Source organism: Apteryx mantelli, chromosome 15, assembly GCF_036417845.1.
Source record: "Apteryx mantelli isolate bAptMan1 chromosome 15, bAptMan1.hap1, whole genome shotgun sequence".
NCBI lineage: Eukaryota > Metazoa > Chordata > Aves > Apterygiformes > Apterygidae > Apteryx > Apteryx mantelli.
Genome location: NC_089992.1, coordinates 21,176,622 through 21,194,033, shown reverse-complemented (window position 1 = coordinate 21,194,033; position 17,412 = coordinate 21,176,622). Strand labels below are relative to the sequence as shown.

Genomic DNA, 17,412 nt, shown 5'->3' with positions numbered 1-17,412 from the left:
TTTCCCCTATCATTGGCTCACTCTTGCAGTGCAATGTCCTGGGAAGCAATATCCTGGCTTTTTTTCTGTTCCAAATTCTACACACAGAGATTGTGAGGACAAACTGGTACAGAAGAATTTGGCTGAAAATAACTATGCTGACAGTGCATCTTTTCCCCTTTGAAATATACCCTAATAGTGGGAATTACGCATTTTTAAAGCAGTTCCGTTCATACACTGTGAGGCTGTGTTTAACGCTTCATTGCATTCGTCATGTTGAAGTGCCACAGCAGCCTAAGCTTCAGTGCAATTAGGAGAAATCTGGCCTGCCCTGGTTAGCTAGATTAGATTTGGACGGTGCCAGTGTTTTATTACCATTGCTCCAGGGAACTCTGGGAGCTTGAGTCAGCCAAACTCCACCACCTTCTCAGCTGAGAACAGCAGAACTAAAAGTCTTGCAAAATACTGTGATAAAGAAAAACTGAGGAACAGAAATAATGAAGTTGCGAAGCAAACGTATTCAGGCCAACAGCACTCTGCATTTGATCCTCTTGTGTCCTGCTTTAAACCATGCAGGTTTCGTGATTCTTAGTCAGATAGGGATGTGTTGGCTACCAGCTGGGGCAGAGCGTTAAACTTCAGGGACTGTAATCTCTACTTTTCTCCAACATTGGGACATTAGACTGAACTTATCATTCAACCCTTGCATTCCTTTGCCCCAGCTGTAAAATGGGAAATCACAACTTGTAAGAAACAGGATATGGAATCATATTATCTTATAGTATAATTGCACTTCTGCAGTTCCATTCAACAGGGCATCTCATAACAATATTGAGTCTCCTCTGAGGCCCACGGTCCTGCTGGGTGGCTATGTTTTTCTTTTGTTTTTTCTCTCCTTTCTCCATACCAGCTTTTATCCTCCCTGTTCTTAGCTCTGCTTATTGTATACTGTGTTTAAATATATATTTTAACATGGCAACCCCCCATTCACAGAAGTCCTATCTATTGTTTGGCATGATGAGTTGCCTTAAATGGGTTGACACCAGCTTTAGCAGCTTGTCACACAAGTTGCCACTTGTGTGAAGGCTGATGAGAAAACCATTTCCTCTACAGAAACCTGCAAAATGGTATGTTCAAACTTCTGGCAAGTTAGGAGAGGGCCTACATGCAGCAGCAATTAATTCTGTGCTGATGGCCCACACATCTCAACACACTCAGCACGCCCCTCTGTACAAACAGGGCAACAGACAGATGCTCTTTAGTGTCCCTCTCTTTTGGTTAACGACATTTAAAAAGCCAACAGCCAGACAGAAGAATAAAGGTGTTAAAAGCATTTCTACGATAGCTCACACCCTCTCGATTACATCTGGCTGAACCAAAACAAGCAGAGTCAACTCTTACAATCTAGGTTTACAAAATACAGAGGAGAAGTATGAGAGAGGAACTGTACTCAGAGACAGCTACTTTCCAAAATGCTACGAGACCTTAGGGGCTGCTGCTCTGCCCTGCCCACTGTATGGCTAGGAAGAGTCGGGCTATTGCTGAACAGCAGCCGCAGGCCAGAATGGTGCTCTGCAGCCGGGGATCCAGACAGAAGCGAGCCAAGCTGCAGCCCCTTGCCCTTTAACAGCCTCATGAACGGTCGCAAGCAAAAAGACATAAATCTAATCACACTAAACAATTAAATAGTACTTGATAAATAGTGATGCTAAAAATAATGAAGAGTTTGACCAATCAAAACTAACACATGCTGCATAGCTGTTAATGAGATGTAATAAGTAGTTAGTCACAGTTATAAACAGGAATGTATTGAGCTAAAACTACTACCAGCCTCTCCAATCCCATCCTCCCTTCTTCAGTTATCCATAGTGCCTTCAGATTTAAGAGGTTATTGCCCAATAACCCGCAGAGCAGAACATCACCTATACCCTTTCCCCCTCTCCATTTCCTCTTTTCCCCTTTCCATACACATACTTTTCACAACATTAGCCTCTGGGGCCATTTCTTCATGATTTTTCAGTATCCCCTGCTTCATATACTCTGTTTCAGGTGCTTTCAAATTAAGAAAACGCCCTCCTGCCCAGCTGGGTGTTTTTTTGTGGGAAGTGTCCATGGTGCCCCACACAGCCCCCCTTGACTCCCCCCTCCAGTCCTCACACTGGTCTATTATGCTAAATCACACGGATCCAACAGTGGCAGTTGAGGGAGCTGCTCTGAACCAGGCTAGAAAACCCCTTCTGTGGTATGGCCCAGAAGAGCGTGGACACATTTTTTAAGCATTTGTGTCTGTGCTGAAGAATTTCTGAAGTGCCGCATTTCAGTTCCCTGAGTGCTGGAGTCTGCCCTGTCAGGAGCTCAGCAGAATGGGGGTAAACCAAGGAGAGGATCAGCTTTCTGAGGGTGCTCTGACTAGAGGCAGGTCTGATTACATCATTTGTTTTGGGTTGAGTCTGAGGAGCTTTATAAAAAGCAGCCCTAAAAAGAAGGAGGGAAATGAGGAGAGAGAAGGGCAATAACTCATTGGCAGAAGCTCTGTATGTGGGTGTCTGCTCTTTGCCAGATATCTACAAGGGAGTTTCTTCAGAGTGCAGAGAAACCTGTGGCTGGGATATTACAAGTCCTTCCTTGAGATGTCAGCCAAGATCTTCTGTATAGTCATAGTTGCTACTGTGCTTATTTTCTTCCTAAAGATACAACTATCAGTGCAAGCGCCGTTGAATGGTAAAGTCTCAGTTTTCTATTTTATTGTCAATCCTAACTTAGGGCAGCTAATGTGAGCAGAAAAGCAGGGGAGACTTTTTATTATGATTTCTATAGCATGCTCATAGTTGCATGTCATTGCAGTTTGCAGCTGTTTGGAGTTAGTATCCTTTTTCAGCTTTTCAGCACAGGTATTCTGATATATACAGAAAAAAAAGAAATTTGTCGTCTGATTTAGTTCATGTTAGAGACTCCTTGCATGCTCAGGATGCCTTGCTTTGTGATCTGTTTGTTTCTTGTAGAATGAAGCAGAGACTGGCCTGTCCCAGAGCTAGGGGGAGCATCACCCCTTTCCCTCTGTTTGGCTTAGTTTTAAACTGAGGAAAAGAATCACTGTGAAGTGCCACTTTTCTCATATACTCAACATCATTGTTTTATATTTAAACAGGACCTGTTTCAGGAGGTCAGCCCTCACTCTCCTTTTAGGAGTTAATATCATCCATTCAAGCTGATTATAATCAATTTGCATCCATCTGAGCTGATTATAACCCATCTGGTGTGATTACAGGATGTGAGGCAGAATCATAGTGGAGGGTTGTGTGAGAGAGGACTTACTCAGCACCTATATCCATGGGAGGAAAATCCTGAAGGCTCAGGAGTAATGCAGAGCAGTCAGCTTCAGAAAGAGCCCTGCCAAGACAAGCATTATACCAGGTTTTCAGCACTAGCTACACAAGGGGTGGCATTCAAACTTTTTAGGCCAGCTTGTTATTTCAGGAATATTTCCTCTGAGAAATGCCTGCATTCTCCAGCAGCATCTCCCACCTGAGGGGCAGAGGTTCCCAGAGCTTGGTGATTCCCAGAATAACCTCTCTGACAACACGGCAGGCTTGGAAGTGAAAGTGTGCGTAGGAAAGATCCCTCTTATGACATGTCCTGAAGGGAAAACTGGAGAATTCCTGTTTTAGAGTCAGACACCCTGTACCAAGAAGCAGTAACAGCTACAGCATCTGCCTGTCTTTGACATCTTCGCAAGTCAGAGAAGTAACTATGGTACAGACTATTACAACTGGAAGTGTTCCCACTCTCCCAGCTCCAAAGTGTCACTGGAAAGGTATTATTCCCCAGATATGGATCAGAGAGTCACAAATACATTGGCTCTAGGTATTTCCTCCTTATGCACAGGAGCGTAACTGTGTTACTCATCAGCACTCACCCTAGCATGAACGAAGGCAGCAGAGCCCTCCCAGCTAGGGAGCTGCTGCTACTTCCTTCACCGCACATGAATCAGACACTCCAGTGACTCCTCTCCAACCTTGGGAGACTGTGTGACAACCTGCCTCATCCTGATTTCATTGTCAAGCAGAATAAGGATAAAAGCAACCTTGTCCACAGTCTTAGGATAGTAGCAAAGCACTTTTGCAGCTCTGATATGTTCATACAGACAAAGCCAAGAAGATTCTGCCATCTGTTCCTCTTCTGGTCTGAGTTAGACGACACAGGGTTAAGAGTGCCTCAGCCCTGCCTACACTGGTTGTTATTGTTGTGCTCATTGGTAAAGGCATAATAGTGAATTACAGATCATCACAGGCTGAGGAAAATTTCATTTGCAAAAGACTTTAAGCTTTCATTTATTTTTGTTCCAATTGGGATAAAAGCCCAAAATACTGGAAATCTTTGAAATTTACTTTTTTAAGGTTGTTCTAGATTATCAAAAAAGACAGTTTTGACAGTTTATACACATTTCAGTGAGAGTAAGAGCATGAGTGGAGAGTAGCTGTGTAGTTAAGCCAAAATTTCTTCAAACCCTGCTCAGATGAGGATGTGGGATTTCTAAAACTTGCTGACAGTGGGTTGCCCTCTTTATCAAAGGTGTACCTACAGAAAGCGCTGACTGTAGGACACAAACACCCCCAAAGACATCAGTAAGAGATAATCTCCTGCAGACGAAAGGGTAAAGGAGAATGGGTTTTTCTCATGTTGAAATCCAAGACAGAGCATGAATTCTCCTACACAGCAACATGGGGATTTCAGCCAGGATGATTACACCAAGCTTGTTCTGAAAATTCAAAAAGAAAAAGGCTCACTGGTCCTGACAAACTGCAGCTAGGGAGCTTCATGCTCCCAGCCCCAGTCGATGCAAAAGAGTGAAGTGCAGCTGCTTTGCACACCCCCACAAATTCACCCCAAATATTTCACACTACGTTCTTTGGGGAAGAGCCATACTTGGGACTACATTTCAGAGTACAAGAAATGTAGCCAAGTACCACGTACTGAACAGACATGTGCGTCTGAGGATACACAAATGCCTGCATGCACACACATGCACACAGCGTGTTTGCAGACTCAGAGTTCAGGATTGTTTCCTGGGTGGAAACAAAGTTAAACTTGGGAAAAGTAAAGATTTGCATTAGCCTGAAGACCAAATCCATTCAGGTTGGTCAGGACAAGTGTCTGTAATTCCACAGCAAGCTGAATGACTGTAAGTAGGACCAAAAAAATTTAAAAAGAATATTCAAGTAAATCAAGACATTTCCAAGAGTATGCAAAGACGATGTCCCAATCCCTTAGGCAATCAACGACTACTGACCATTAATCATTTTAACACTCACTCAAGCTCCCATGATTCTCATGAGTTATATGGGTTCACATACCATATCGCCTTTTTTCAAAGTCCAGACAGTTTCTATCTGTTTCAGACAGCAAATCCCAGAGCCTCTGTGCAGCAAGGACTGTCCATCGCTTCTCAGAGCGGCAGCTGGCAATCCACTGACGTGTTTCAAACTCCCCAACTAGGCATGGGGGTTTGATGATAACTACACCCTGCTTTATATTTATTTTCCCAACCAGAGAAAATCAGGGATACCTACATACTGACGTTTGTGGCTATTTCAAAAAAACTGACTGACAGAAGTTTGCCCCCAGGATTTAAGTGACCACAAAAGTGTCAAGCCCTGCGGGCAGGATCACAGGGATAATTATAGACAGCATTTTGGTTAGAAGGGTTCATAACTTGTGAAAACTTTTATGTTTCTGCTCAACATCTGGACTAGAAAGACAGATAAGTATTGCAAAAATCGGTAGATGGGCTTAAGTGGCAATTTGTTTCTTTAATGTGCACACAGTAAGCTCAATTTCAAATATTCACAGTAATATTTCCTTTGTTTTTTGCAGGGTCAAAATGGTCTTATATCGGTAAGTAGTAACTAATTCATACATAGTAAGTTGTGGCTTTGTTTTGCATTTTAAGGAGAACATGTCAAATTTATCCTGGTGAGAACCTACTGGGTTCAGTATCCTTACCCAGGTTTCGATCTGGCCCATTGTCTTCAAACCTGTCATTTATCCACCAGGGCTGTCTGGAGGATCGGGAGGCAGTTAGTGGGCTCTACACTGCCTGCAGAATGACAAGAACTTCAGAGGACTAAGAGGAGCCCCACGACCGCAGAGGCTCCCCACAGCCCTCTGGTTCCTCACCAGTCACAGACCAGTAGCACACCTCAGCCTAGCTCTGCAAAGAGCGTGCCTCTCCCTGTCCACACGGGTCTTCATTTTCACTAGAGCCAGAGTTCAGTGTCACCTGGATCATGTCACTGGAGACTTGGCTCCTAGAAGACCCCAGCTCTGACACGGTAGAATAAATAACATTCAGTGGTATTTTGCACACCGGTCCTCCAAGTCAGACATTAAATCAGAGGGGCCTGATAGCTGCTCAAGAAGAAGGATTGTCTAGAAATTTTCTTTTATTTGAGCAAATCCCCTGGCTGGTATTTCCTCATTCAAAACCATGTTTCAATGCCACATGCCCACAGAGAAGAAGGCAGTACTGAGAATCTCACAAAAAAATGCTTGTTCTTAAGCCTTCGGTGCTGCTTCAAGCCAAACCCAAGAAACTCCAAGATTTAAATTGTTTAACTCTAACAGCTGCTCTTTTGGCTGTGCTCCAATTTACATGACTCATTTCACATAAGCAAAAGGAAAACTGTCAGCTGCACATCTATAGGTATTAATCTAACTGCCACTGTGTGTTATATATATTTCATATTCTCATTTGGAGAAAATGCTTGACATACGTTGAATAATAGAAGCCTAGCTTTGCCACCTTGAGAGCAGCAACCAGATGAACCTAACCCTACTGGGTAATCAGGAAATCAAGACTTCTACAGCAAAGTAGAAGTTCTGCCCTCCTTCCCAGGGTAGTGCTTGTTTAAATTAGTTACTTCTCCCTTTCTGGGCATTTGGATACCAATGTATTTTTCAGAGTACAGTATTCTCAGTGCCCAGCTTCTTCAGTTCATGTTAAGCATTTCTATGCTGCAGTCTGATTTCTGACATGTACTGGAGGATGGAGAAAAGGTTCACAAACCAGATTTTTTTTCCCTCTCTCAACTACTTTTTAAAAAATATCTGGATAAAGATATTGTAAAAGCAACTTCAAAAGACTAAAGTGGCAATTGAATAGTACAGAACACTTCTTTGCAAATATCTGGAATAAAGCATGGGTAAAATGTTGTATGGAGAGAAATGACGATTAGAGAGACTGTCATCAACACCAGGGAAGAACTGCTCCTCATATTCTCCTACTGCTCATGGTTCCTCAGGACAGCCTACACCTTCCACCCATTACCTTTACCCCTGCAGCACTCTGCAGTGCCACCCACTAAAATGAAGTCAACAGGAAGGGAGAAGAAGTCAAGCCTTTACAAACGCAGTGCTGATCTCAAGATGAGGGTCAAGGTACAAGGTAAAGGGTGGAGGAGAAATTGAGACATCCCTCGTCAATGAGAGGCCTATTTGCTCAGTAAGACAATATGCAGAACTGAATGTTGATATAGCACAGCAGCTCAGGGCAAGGTGGTAAACCAGGATGTGGCCTGGTGTTATCTTTTCAGAACAAACTTTGTAAAGAACTGGGTATTTGGCTTGGCTATAATGGAAACTACTGCATTAGCTACAATAAACGTAAAGGCTAACCTTCTCTACTTGCCTCTTCCTTAGCCAAACTGTAGCTATGCTATTTGTTCTTCCTGATTTCACTAATCTTGTACATAGTCCAAGAACAGAACCTAAACTGTGTGCCTGGAAGAAGCAGCACAGGCGAGTGCTGTGTCCCTTGGTGGGCTGCTTCACCTTCTGTAACATGGACAAAATAGACAAAGTGCTTTTGGAAAGGGGAGCTGTCTCTAGTCACCATTACTATTATATATTACTACTATTGCTACTATATAGGTAGCTAAGGAATAAGGTGCTAGTGTCACATACAGTATGTAATGCTGGTGGCAGTGAGCGTCAGCAGTGTCTGGCACTCTGCCAGCCCCTGCCTCCATGTGATCTTCTACTGGGGGGGCTCCACTCTATACAGCACTAAGGATAGACAAACATGATATCAGCCACAAATTTATGGGGCGCTGTGCTACAAAGCGCAAGTCTGACCTCAGAAATGAATGCTAACGAAGGCAACTCTGTTTTAGCACTGGGCTGTTTCTGGTGAAAGTCAGAGAACCAGCATAAGAGTGAGAAACATCCTGAGAAAAGTATTTCCAGCTCCAGTTAGAGAACTCAAACAATGTTCAGATGTCCCTAGAGCTCAGGACACCGTGCCCACACGGCTCCTTCTGCAGTGTTGCTGTGCGGCTGGAAGTGCAGGCCCAAACTCCTCTGCCCAGAACACAACTGGCAGAATTGCAGAGCTGGGCTCAAACTCTTTGGATGCTGATATTCTGCTGCTTTTATGTAAGAGGATTGGAGGGAAACCAAAGAGCTAGAATCACTCCCTGAGAGTGGACAAACAGCTAGGATGCTGCCTAGTTTTACAGACAAGTTAAAAGTAATAGAAGCACCAGAATTATTAATGTGCTTTAGCACGTGAGGAGACAATATTATTAACCTAGACACTACAAGGACTGTTGTTAACAGACATTATGCTAATTAAAGCTGCAAACTCTTTAGTTTTATTGTTGCCAGGTGCTCTACTTCAATTCAGTGAGATGCTGAGAACCTGCCCTCTTTTTTTGAGGAAATGCCAGCTTTAGTGCACACTCTAGAACACACCCAAAATTTCTTGTACAGCACCTGTACAATGGTGTAATGGAGTAGCAGCGACAGCTACAGCCCTTGCCGATTCCTCTACCTCACAAGCTGTCCTCTGGACACACATATGGAAGATATACGCATATTGGATATGTGTATGCAGAAAGAACGGAGCTCTGCCTGTGCTGTGAGCCAAACAGAAAACACGTGGCCACGTTATTGTGGCACACAGCCCAGTCTCTCAGCCTTCGTTGCTAAATCAGCCTCAAACCCAAGCTCACTGCAGCTATATAGCTTCCAGCTGGCTGAAAACTGAGGCAGTGCTCTGCATGGCTGCAAAATACCACACGCACATTCCCCGTCTCACTGATCCCGTGCATTTTACGACATTAGTTCACTTCAGCCTAAGAGATCTTGGATGCCCCATCAGAAGCTCAAGCAACACGAGTATTAACTAGTCACCAGTGAAAAAGCCTCTTCGTAATAATGGCATCATACAGACCTGGCTTTTTCTTCTTTTATCCAGCCAGGGTATGTCTCCTGGGGGCAGAGACCCCTGTCATCCCTGGGGGAGCATTTGCCTGCATCTCCTACCTGTGCCAGGGCTGTGGGGCTTGATGAAGGCTTAGGCATGCAGAAAGCTAAAAAGCATCAAAGGAGATGATATGATAGAGATATGCTGCTGTAGGACTGAGGGTATTTCACTCAGCTCACTGTGGAGGTGGGCAGCAAGGCCGTCCGAAGAATTTTTACTATTCTACTTACAGGCATCTTCTATAAAATAGCCATGAGGGCACAGCCACGCTTAGGGTTACTTACATCCTGCTAAGGGAACACGGCCCTGGGAGCTCATGTAAAAGGAAGCAGCTGACAAGCTGGATTTGAGCAACCAGGTCTGCAAGTACAGTAGAGCAGGGAGCGTTCACGGCTGCATCGGGAGCAGTGTTGGCAGGGGCAGGGGGGTCCGACATCCACCCATACTGACAGCTCCGTGCCTAATCGCTTACTCCAACAGCTGAATACTACATTGGATGGGTGGGACAGGCCCACAGCACAATTACTGCTCTGCTGATGCAGTCCTGGCAGGATCCTCAGGGAAGCAAGCATCTGAGATGTCTGGGCCTTCCCCTTTGTCATAACTGTTGTCACAAAAGGAAGAAGTGAAATATTAAGATGTTTTTGCAATACCTCTCATGTAAATACCTTATGGGACTTGTAATACAGGCCAATCTGAATACATCCACATATTATTCTTTATTCAATAGTGATCAGACAGAGCCTTTGTAAACAGAACATGATTTCCACTGAATTTCTCTAAACATGCTGGCAGAGGAAAAGGAAAATCTGGTTCACAATCAATCATTCATTTTCAGCAGAGCTGGCTCAGAGATGCCTTCCAGCTGTGTGGTTTATCTACCATGGAAATCTCAATTTCATATATGCAAACACAAGCTGCAGTGAGCTCAGCTCTTTGAGACAAGAGCTTTGAGGCACTAAAATGAGGAACACTATGTAACAAAAAGGCTGAATTTCTAGAAAAACTGGTTTTGTACCCCCCCCCCAAAAAAAAAAAAGGTCGTGTTGATTGAGCAGGAGTGGGAAACAAGCAAGAACTGCCAAAGCTTAGTGGTCTGAAGGTGGATTTGTGGATGTGTGTCAGGGAAAGGACAACAGCTACTCGAGATTAAGGTGCATTAAGACTGCAGTAACTACATCATTTTATTGTAAAGAGTGAGTTTCCCTTCTGAACTGCTGATGTTGGTATGAAAGTTCCCATATTATCCTGCCAACTCCTAAAGGCATGCAATACACCAAAAATAGTACTAAAAAAGTGTGCTGTACTTCATGATGTGGCTTCCATTGGCTGGACTAGGCTTCTGTCTCATGCATCAATTAAAAATTACCTATTGATTTATCAAGTGTCCAAACTTACGATATATCTCAAAGTCTTTCTGGAAACCCACTACCTCATCAGTGCACAGAAAAACAGACCCTTACAAAATTATTGGAATCTTATTACAATAAAGGCTTTTCATCAATTTTTCCTGACACTGCTGGTCTGTTTAATAAGTTATTTTGGCACTGCAGCACTATGCCATGAAACCCACAGCTTGCACAAATGCAAAAATTTTCTGTTATAAATGCTTTGATGATCATGAAGTTAATGTCAGCATAAGATTTATTAGCTTTTAAAAAGAATTAAAATAATTTTAAGATAGTAAGTGCCATGAAGATCTAAGAGGAGAGAAGTTACAGTGATTGTCAGTCAACCGTAGCGAAATGCATAAGTCACAGCAACATCAGAGCCTATTTATACTGAAAAGCACTGACTGAGTCTGCATATCCACATTGCAAACAGTCACGTGCTAACCTATGTCTTGAATAAACTTAAAGAGCTTTCCTGAGGAAGTAAATTGGTCTTTGAGCACCAAAACTGAACTCGTAATTTTTGTCATATGCACTACATTTAAATCAGATTCTCCTCCTTTATTGATATCCTTGGAAACTCTTTCACATTAAAAAGTGAGTCTCCATTAATATTCACCTGATCATTAATTTCCCTTCGGAAAATATCTGAATTTGCTTTGCCATTGATGACCTGATGTAACATTAGATCCTGACATCCACAATTCAAGGAAGATGTTATCATACTGGAGAGACTTCAAAGAAGCCACAAAAAATATTACAGGTCTGGAAAAGAAGCCTTCTAACAAAAGACTCAAAGAACTCCATCTATTTAGCTTAGGAGAAGTAAGTACTTATCATCTATGTTATAAGTACTTCCATGAGGAGAACAAATATGCTAATAGGAGGTTCTTCAATTACTAAGCAAAGGATTAAAAGCAGCCACTAAAGGTCAAAGCTAGACAAACTCGCACTAAAAGGCAAGCTGCCAAGGAGAGTAATTACCCATTGCGCAGTTATGAAGTAACTTTTACCTGCAATGCTTAAAACAAGATTGGATTTTTTTTTTCCTGACGAAAGATACAGCCTCATTAAAGCAGAAATCAATCCAAGGGGGTCCAATGGCCTGTGTTATACAGATCAGGCCAGGTGACCCCAAAAGACCCTCCTGCCTTAGAAAGAAGCAAGATGAATCTTCAATGTCAGGGAGAAACACAAGTTGCAAGTACCTCTTTTGACATTTAAATCCCAATAGTCTCAGCTTACAGCTTGAGAACAGCTGCTAGCTATTAATGTCTAATTAAATCAAAGGCACAGTGAACAATTTCTTGATATTATCTATTCTTTGTAGAGTCTACCTAAGGCAAAAGACTGTGATGAAAAAAAGTTTTGCAAGAGTGAGCATGCTACTGCAGGTCAAATTACCATAACACTTTTCATTTTTGGAAGTTAACTTTTCACGGCATGTTATGAGATACTGCTAGCTAGAGCCAAACGGTTTGCATGATGAGGAGAAGGCTTGCTTCCTTTCTGTGACATTTCCTTCGTCAACATGAAGTTACTTTTTTCAGCAATTCTCTTCAGAAGGCAGGCATAGCTCCATTAGTGTGCATATGCCTGTACTTGCACAGGGAAAAGTCATTCCTGTCAGAACACAGTCCAAATTTTGTGACACATCCAAACACAGGGGCACAGCCGGCACTGTGACTGTCTTTGTTTTGTTGTTGTCTGAAAACACTTAGGCCTAACCTGGTGAGCTACCAGGCCTGCAGTTCCCAAACAGTACAACCTAAAAGGCAGCTGAGATTGTCAAAAAATCAAGAGTCAGTAGGTGAAAAATGAAATAGAATTTGAAGCATAATTTGGGGTTTTATAAATACCTGTATATTTTGGAGCCCAAAGGGAATAGCACTGTCATCCCAGAACTCCATCTCCAACCACTGAAAGGGTTGGAAAAGGCAATAAACTCTTCCACATAATTTCCTCACTTTATGGTTTGGTAATAAGCAAAAATATAAAGGCCTAAAAATGCCTCTCTCCTATACCAGTGCAAAGTAGCACTACTGAAGTTAGGGAGGTTAGACCAGGTCAGATACATAAGCAAGTTCAAAGCTGCTTCCCTCACTTCTGCTGCACGCTGCCTGTTGCACCATCGCTTCTGGCTGAAGGTGGGGCCGTGCTCGTCGGTTCCCAAAGGCATGGCTGAGACTTGGGACAACGGCTTCAGGTCAAAAGAAACATAACTAGGTCACCACTGAAAGCTTTTGCAGGACTATAAGCAACCCTTGGCTAATTCTAAGCAGTATCTGTTTTAATTGGTCACTGATGGAAAAATAGCCTTGCATGCACTTGACCTATTAAAACTCAGTAACAAAAGTTTTTTCAGGTATTTTAAAAACAAAAAACTGTTCCTAGCTTTTTTACTAAGGAAAAAAAACATTTTATATATGTAGTACCTAAAGATCTGTGAAAGCTTTTCCCGCTATATGCATGACCATATGTAATAACTAATATGATTCATCTATCTAGCTATCATTAAGTTTATGTGAATTAAAGTTTTAATACAGTGGCATTTTTGGTACTACATAGTCTTATCATTGCTTTATGAAATTCAAATATATGAGAATTTGACTTTGATCGACCAGCACCATGAGGGATGAAAATTGTAGACAAAATGGAAAATTACAACTCAGGAATCTGTCTAGAAATTTGGTATAAAGTGTCTCTCTGTGAGATTTTTGCTGGCACTTTCTCTGCCAGCAAATGCATCTTATTACAGTAATCTGGCCCTTTTCTACCTATTGAGATACTGGAAACATGAAATTGAGAAAAGTAAAGGAGTAGAAAAAAATCTTCAAGCTTCAGAAAAGACTCCTTTTCCAAATTTTAGATGAAAGCTCAAACACAGGAGTTTTTAGATTAACTGCAGTAGTTCATCCCTGTCTGTTTTTTACTGTTTCTCAAGGAAGATTCAAACAACATCAAGGCTTGACAAACCTGTCTCTTTGTTAATTTACACAGGTCCTGATGGAGAGAAAGCCTGGCCAAAGAAATATCCATTTTGTGGAGGAGTATTCCAATCACCGATAGATTTTCACAAAGATATTCTCCAGTACAATTCTAATCTCTTGCCTTTAGAATTTGTAGGCTATAATGTGCCCTCCACTGACCAGTTTACATTGACCAATAATGGTCATTCAGGTAAGGAAACTTAATGACAGTAAAAGATTGTGAAGGAAAGTGTCACTGGAGTTCATAATTTTGTATTTCATGGGTGAACTTCTTTGATTATCAGTTGAAATTAAACTGAGATAGATGAAGCCTTCGCATCAGCATACATACACCCTAAAGAACAGGCTAAGGAAAACCGGCAATGTACTAAATACAAATGGACCTGGCATAAGCAGAACTGAAAAACTGTTGTTTTTAAATAAATTCTAGGCAGGTCACAGAATTAATTCCTGAGCTTTTGAAAGCTCTTCTTGTTCCTTTGGTTCAAGTGCTCAGAAACAGGAACAGATTTTGTGGTTTTGTTTAGAAAGAGATAAATTGATAAAATATAGATGCAATGACTCTTTGATATTCTAGTCTAATCAAAGCAGCTCAGTTGAATTTAGTACAAAAATAAAACACAGTTAGGAGTACCATTCTGCTCCTTTGACTTGAGACTGAAACCTCCTGTAGTGAAGGATAAGAAAGATAGATTCAAAAGATATAAAAATAATTAGAAACAGCTTACAAACATACTCTCCACTGTAGTACTAAATCAAAGTGTCCGGTATAGGAGATAAAAGTAGAGAAGAGGCAATCTCATAAATGTCTACGATGTCTAATGTATCAACACGACATACAATACCAATAAGCTAGTTCCATCATTTTTTTCTTCTTGAAACGCTTGAGGATCTATAAACAAGAGCAGGTATAAGGCTCTCCTTCTGTGTATCCTCCTCTATTGCACAGGCATCAGAAGAACCTGTGCTGTAAAACAGCCTCTGCCCTTCCCTAGCATGCCTCGTTGAAAGATGCTTGACAGGCAAACTTTTTTTTTTTTCTCACTCTTTCAGTGGGGTAAACCTGCTCTGTACAACATCATGAGCCCATTCGTCAGGTAAGGACCAACCTCTTAGCGCATGGTTCCTGGTTTTCCTCATCTTGACCAATTTCTCCACCAAAAGCAGGTTGCTTTAGACTAGTAGTACTGAAAGAAATGGAAGGTCTGGAACACCATTTCTTTGGGAATCTCCTTTTCCTAAGAACCACTCTGAGTCCTTAGCGAAAGACTGTACTGTCCAAGTTGAATGCATTAGGCCATTGCAAGTCAACCCTAGGCAGAACAGGGAGCATCATCACTGTGGCCTTTAAAAGTACTGGAGAGTAGGTGGAAACAACAGCACAACACTGAGAGCCTGTCCCTTGTGACACAGTCACACAGGAAAAAACAAATTCCTCCCAGAGCCTAGGTCACTAAGCTTTTCAGATTTTGTCCCTAACACCAGAAATTCAATCACTTCCTAATAAAAGCCAAGATAAAAATAGATTTACCCTCAGAAAATCTGGCTTCCTAAAACTGGAATTTGCTTCTCAGGTAAGTACTCTCCTGGGAGGCAGGGAACGTGTGGCCCACTCTCACCAGAGAACTCGCTCAGATACGATTGCTTGATTGCTCCAGGTAACAAGCACTGGTTCTGCTGGAGTGCTCATTACACCATCTGCTATTATCTTCTCTTACAGCTAGAGAGGAAATCAGTAGGATATCTAGTACTGCGCTATCAGGCTTTCCTATATACAATTAATGTGCTTCACAGCCAGCTACAATTATCTACTTCAGCTAGACTGAAAACAGTAGAGCTCAAGAAAAGCTCTTTAATATTAGCTGAAGAATACATATGTCAGCAGTTGCTCCTTTATTAAGGTTTTGGGCCTTGTTTCCCCTGCAAAACATACCTGGGACATTCCAGAAATGAAATATATTCCCACTGGAAACCAGTAAAGGTAAACTGCTAAGAGGTTGATCTATTCTTTACATAAACTGTTGCTTTATGAAGTACCAAACTTCTCCAGACTGAACAGCAAAAAGAGAACAACTCATTTTTTTTTCTACTGCAATTTCTACACAAAAAAATAAGCCAGCCTGCCTTCCATGCTGAAGAGCATTAGTGATCAGAAAGGAGGGTACTGTATACAACAGCCTCCCCTTCCCTATGTCAAGAGAAGAAATGCTAATTCTTAAGGCCTCTGATTACCTTGCTGCTTGACATCATTACTCTGGGTTTGGTGGGGGGTGTTATTAATTTATTAGTTTTTTCCAAATGCTCCTAAAAGAAGATTAAAAGAGAAAAGAACTCAATTTACCAGTGTTTAAAAATACCAGACCAAATACTGGCTTATTAAGCCATTTTTACTATAATAAGGGAATAGAAAGAAAGCACATGAGCCTAAGTTCTGCTTCAATACTTTGATAACTGTCTCTTTAATAAGACTGAAGTAATTTTGCATTCTTCAGGGAAGAGAAAGAATTCTGTTAGCAATAATTCTCACACTTAATTCCTTTAGTTTAAGAAAACAGAAAAAGGGAATGTTCTAAACTTTCCTGAATTGCCTAGAAAGGCTTAAAGACAACTAAAATGTTTATCTCTGACTGCAGACTGAGATGGGTTCCAAGTTAAGAATCTAATAGTTTATTCTGCTCTGTCCCTTCTCCATATGTAATATAGCTAGACAGTAGTTCTATGTGCCCAGTGCTTGAAAGCTGTGGTATCATCTCCTCCCATCTGGTTTTGGTCTGCTTACAGTGAAAATGTATCTGTCGCCTACTATGTATATCAGAAACCTCCCATTCGAATACGCTGCATCTCAACTTCACCTGCACTGGGGCAACAGAAACAAGTCAGAAGGCTCAGAGCACACCATCGGTGGGAAGCATTTTGCAGCAGAGGTAAGACGAGCTTGGATCAGGGAAACACGCAAAGAAGGTTGGGGAAGTCCCACCATTTACAAGTGGGATTTTGACCTTTGGTATATGACTGCAAAAGGCTGCAAGGTCCTCATCAAAGTACTTGCACTCTGTATATAAACTAAAAACCTGCACTGTGCACTGGGAAGAGGATGGGGTCCCGTGTACTTTCATGAGTTTTCATGTACTTTCAGGGAGTTAGAATCTAAGTTTTAGACTCAGGGCTGTCACCAGGTCACTGAGTAATTTCAAGAAAATTGCTAGATATCTGACCCCTTGTTTCTTCTCTGTAAAACAGAGCACAACATTGGCTCCACTGGGCTTAAATGACATTTTGAAATGTTTTCTCTTTATGTTTACTCACTTTCTTCTATCTGGTGAAGAACTATTTGACAGGTCTTTTTCATTTCCATCTTTTCTAACCCTAAATTAAGGATTTAGGAATAGATTTGGAACAGCAGCACCTATGGGATGCTTATGCCAAATGATTAAACGAGAAATTATTCAGTCAGAATCATTTAATTGCATAAGAGCCTTTCAGGAATCTGCTTCTTCTCCAGTTATATTTAACACCAGTTTTTGGATTCTAAACATGAGAGAGCCCCAAGAGTACCAAGGTGCTACTATTTCAGAAATATTTACTAGTACTGGCAATACAATCAAGATGGCTTGAAGCTAAAGCGATCCTCTTTTTTCTCCATCACATAGAGAGGAGGGATAACTCAGCTAGACAGGAGCTAGCAGAGGGACTTCCAGCACGTGTTGCTTTTCTCTAGAAGGTATTTTGCCACTACTGCCCGCAAACCATAAAAAAACCATGGTATGTCCTGGTCCGAGGTGGCTGC

At 41.8% G+C, this 17,412-nt stretch overlaps 1 protein-coding gene across 1 annotated transcript in view; it reads left to right on the top strand.

Annotated features, from left to right (window-relative positions):
* The first annotated feature begins 2,609 nt into the window (after positions 1-2,609).
* Positions 2,610-17,412, top strand: part of CA12 (carbonic anhydrase 12) — a 30,517-nt gene continuing 15,714 nt past the window's right edge. The window contains exons 1-4 of the mRNA XM_013957085.1: positions 2,610-2,700; positions 5,854-5,874; positions 13,636-13,815; positions 16,407-16,549. Of these exons, the coding sequence (XP_013812539.1) occupies positions 2,610-2,700; positions 5,854-5,874; positions 13,636-13,815; positions 16,407-16,549 (435 nt within the window). The remainder of the gene's footprint in view (positions 2,701-5,853; positions 5,875-13,635; positions 13,816-16,406; positions 16,550-17,412) is intronic.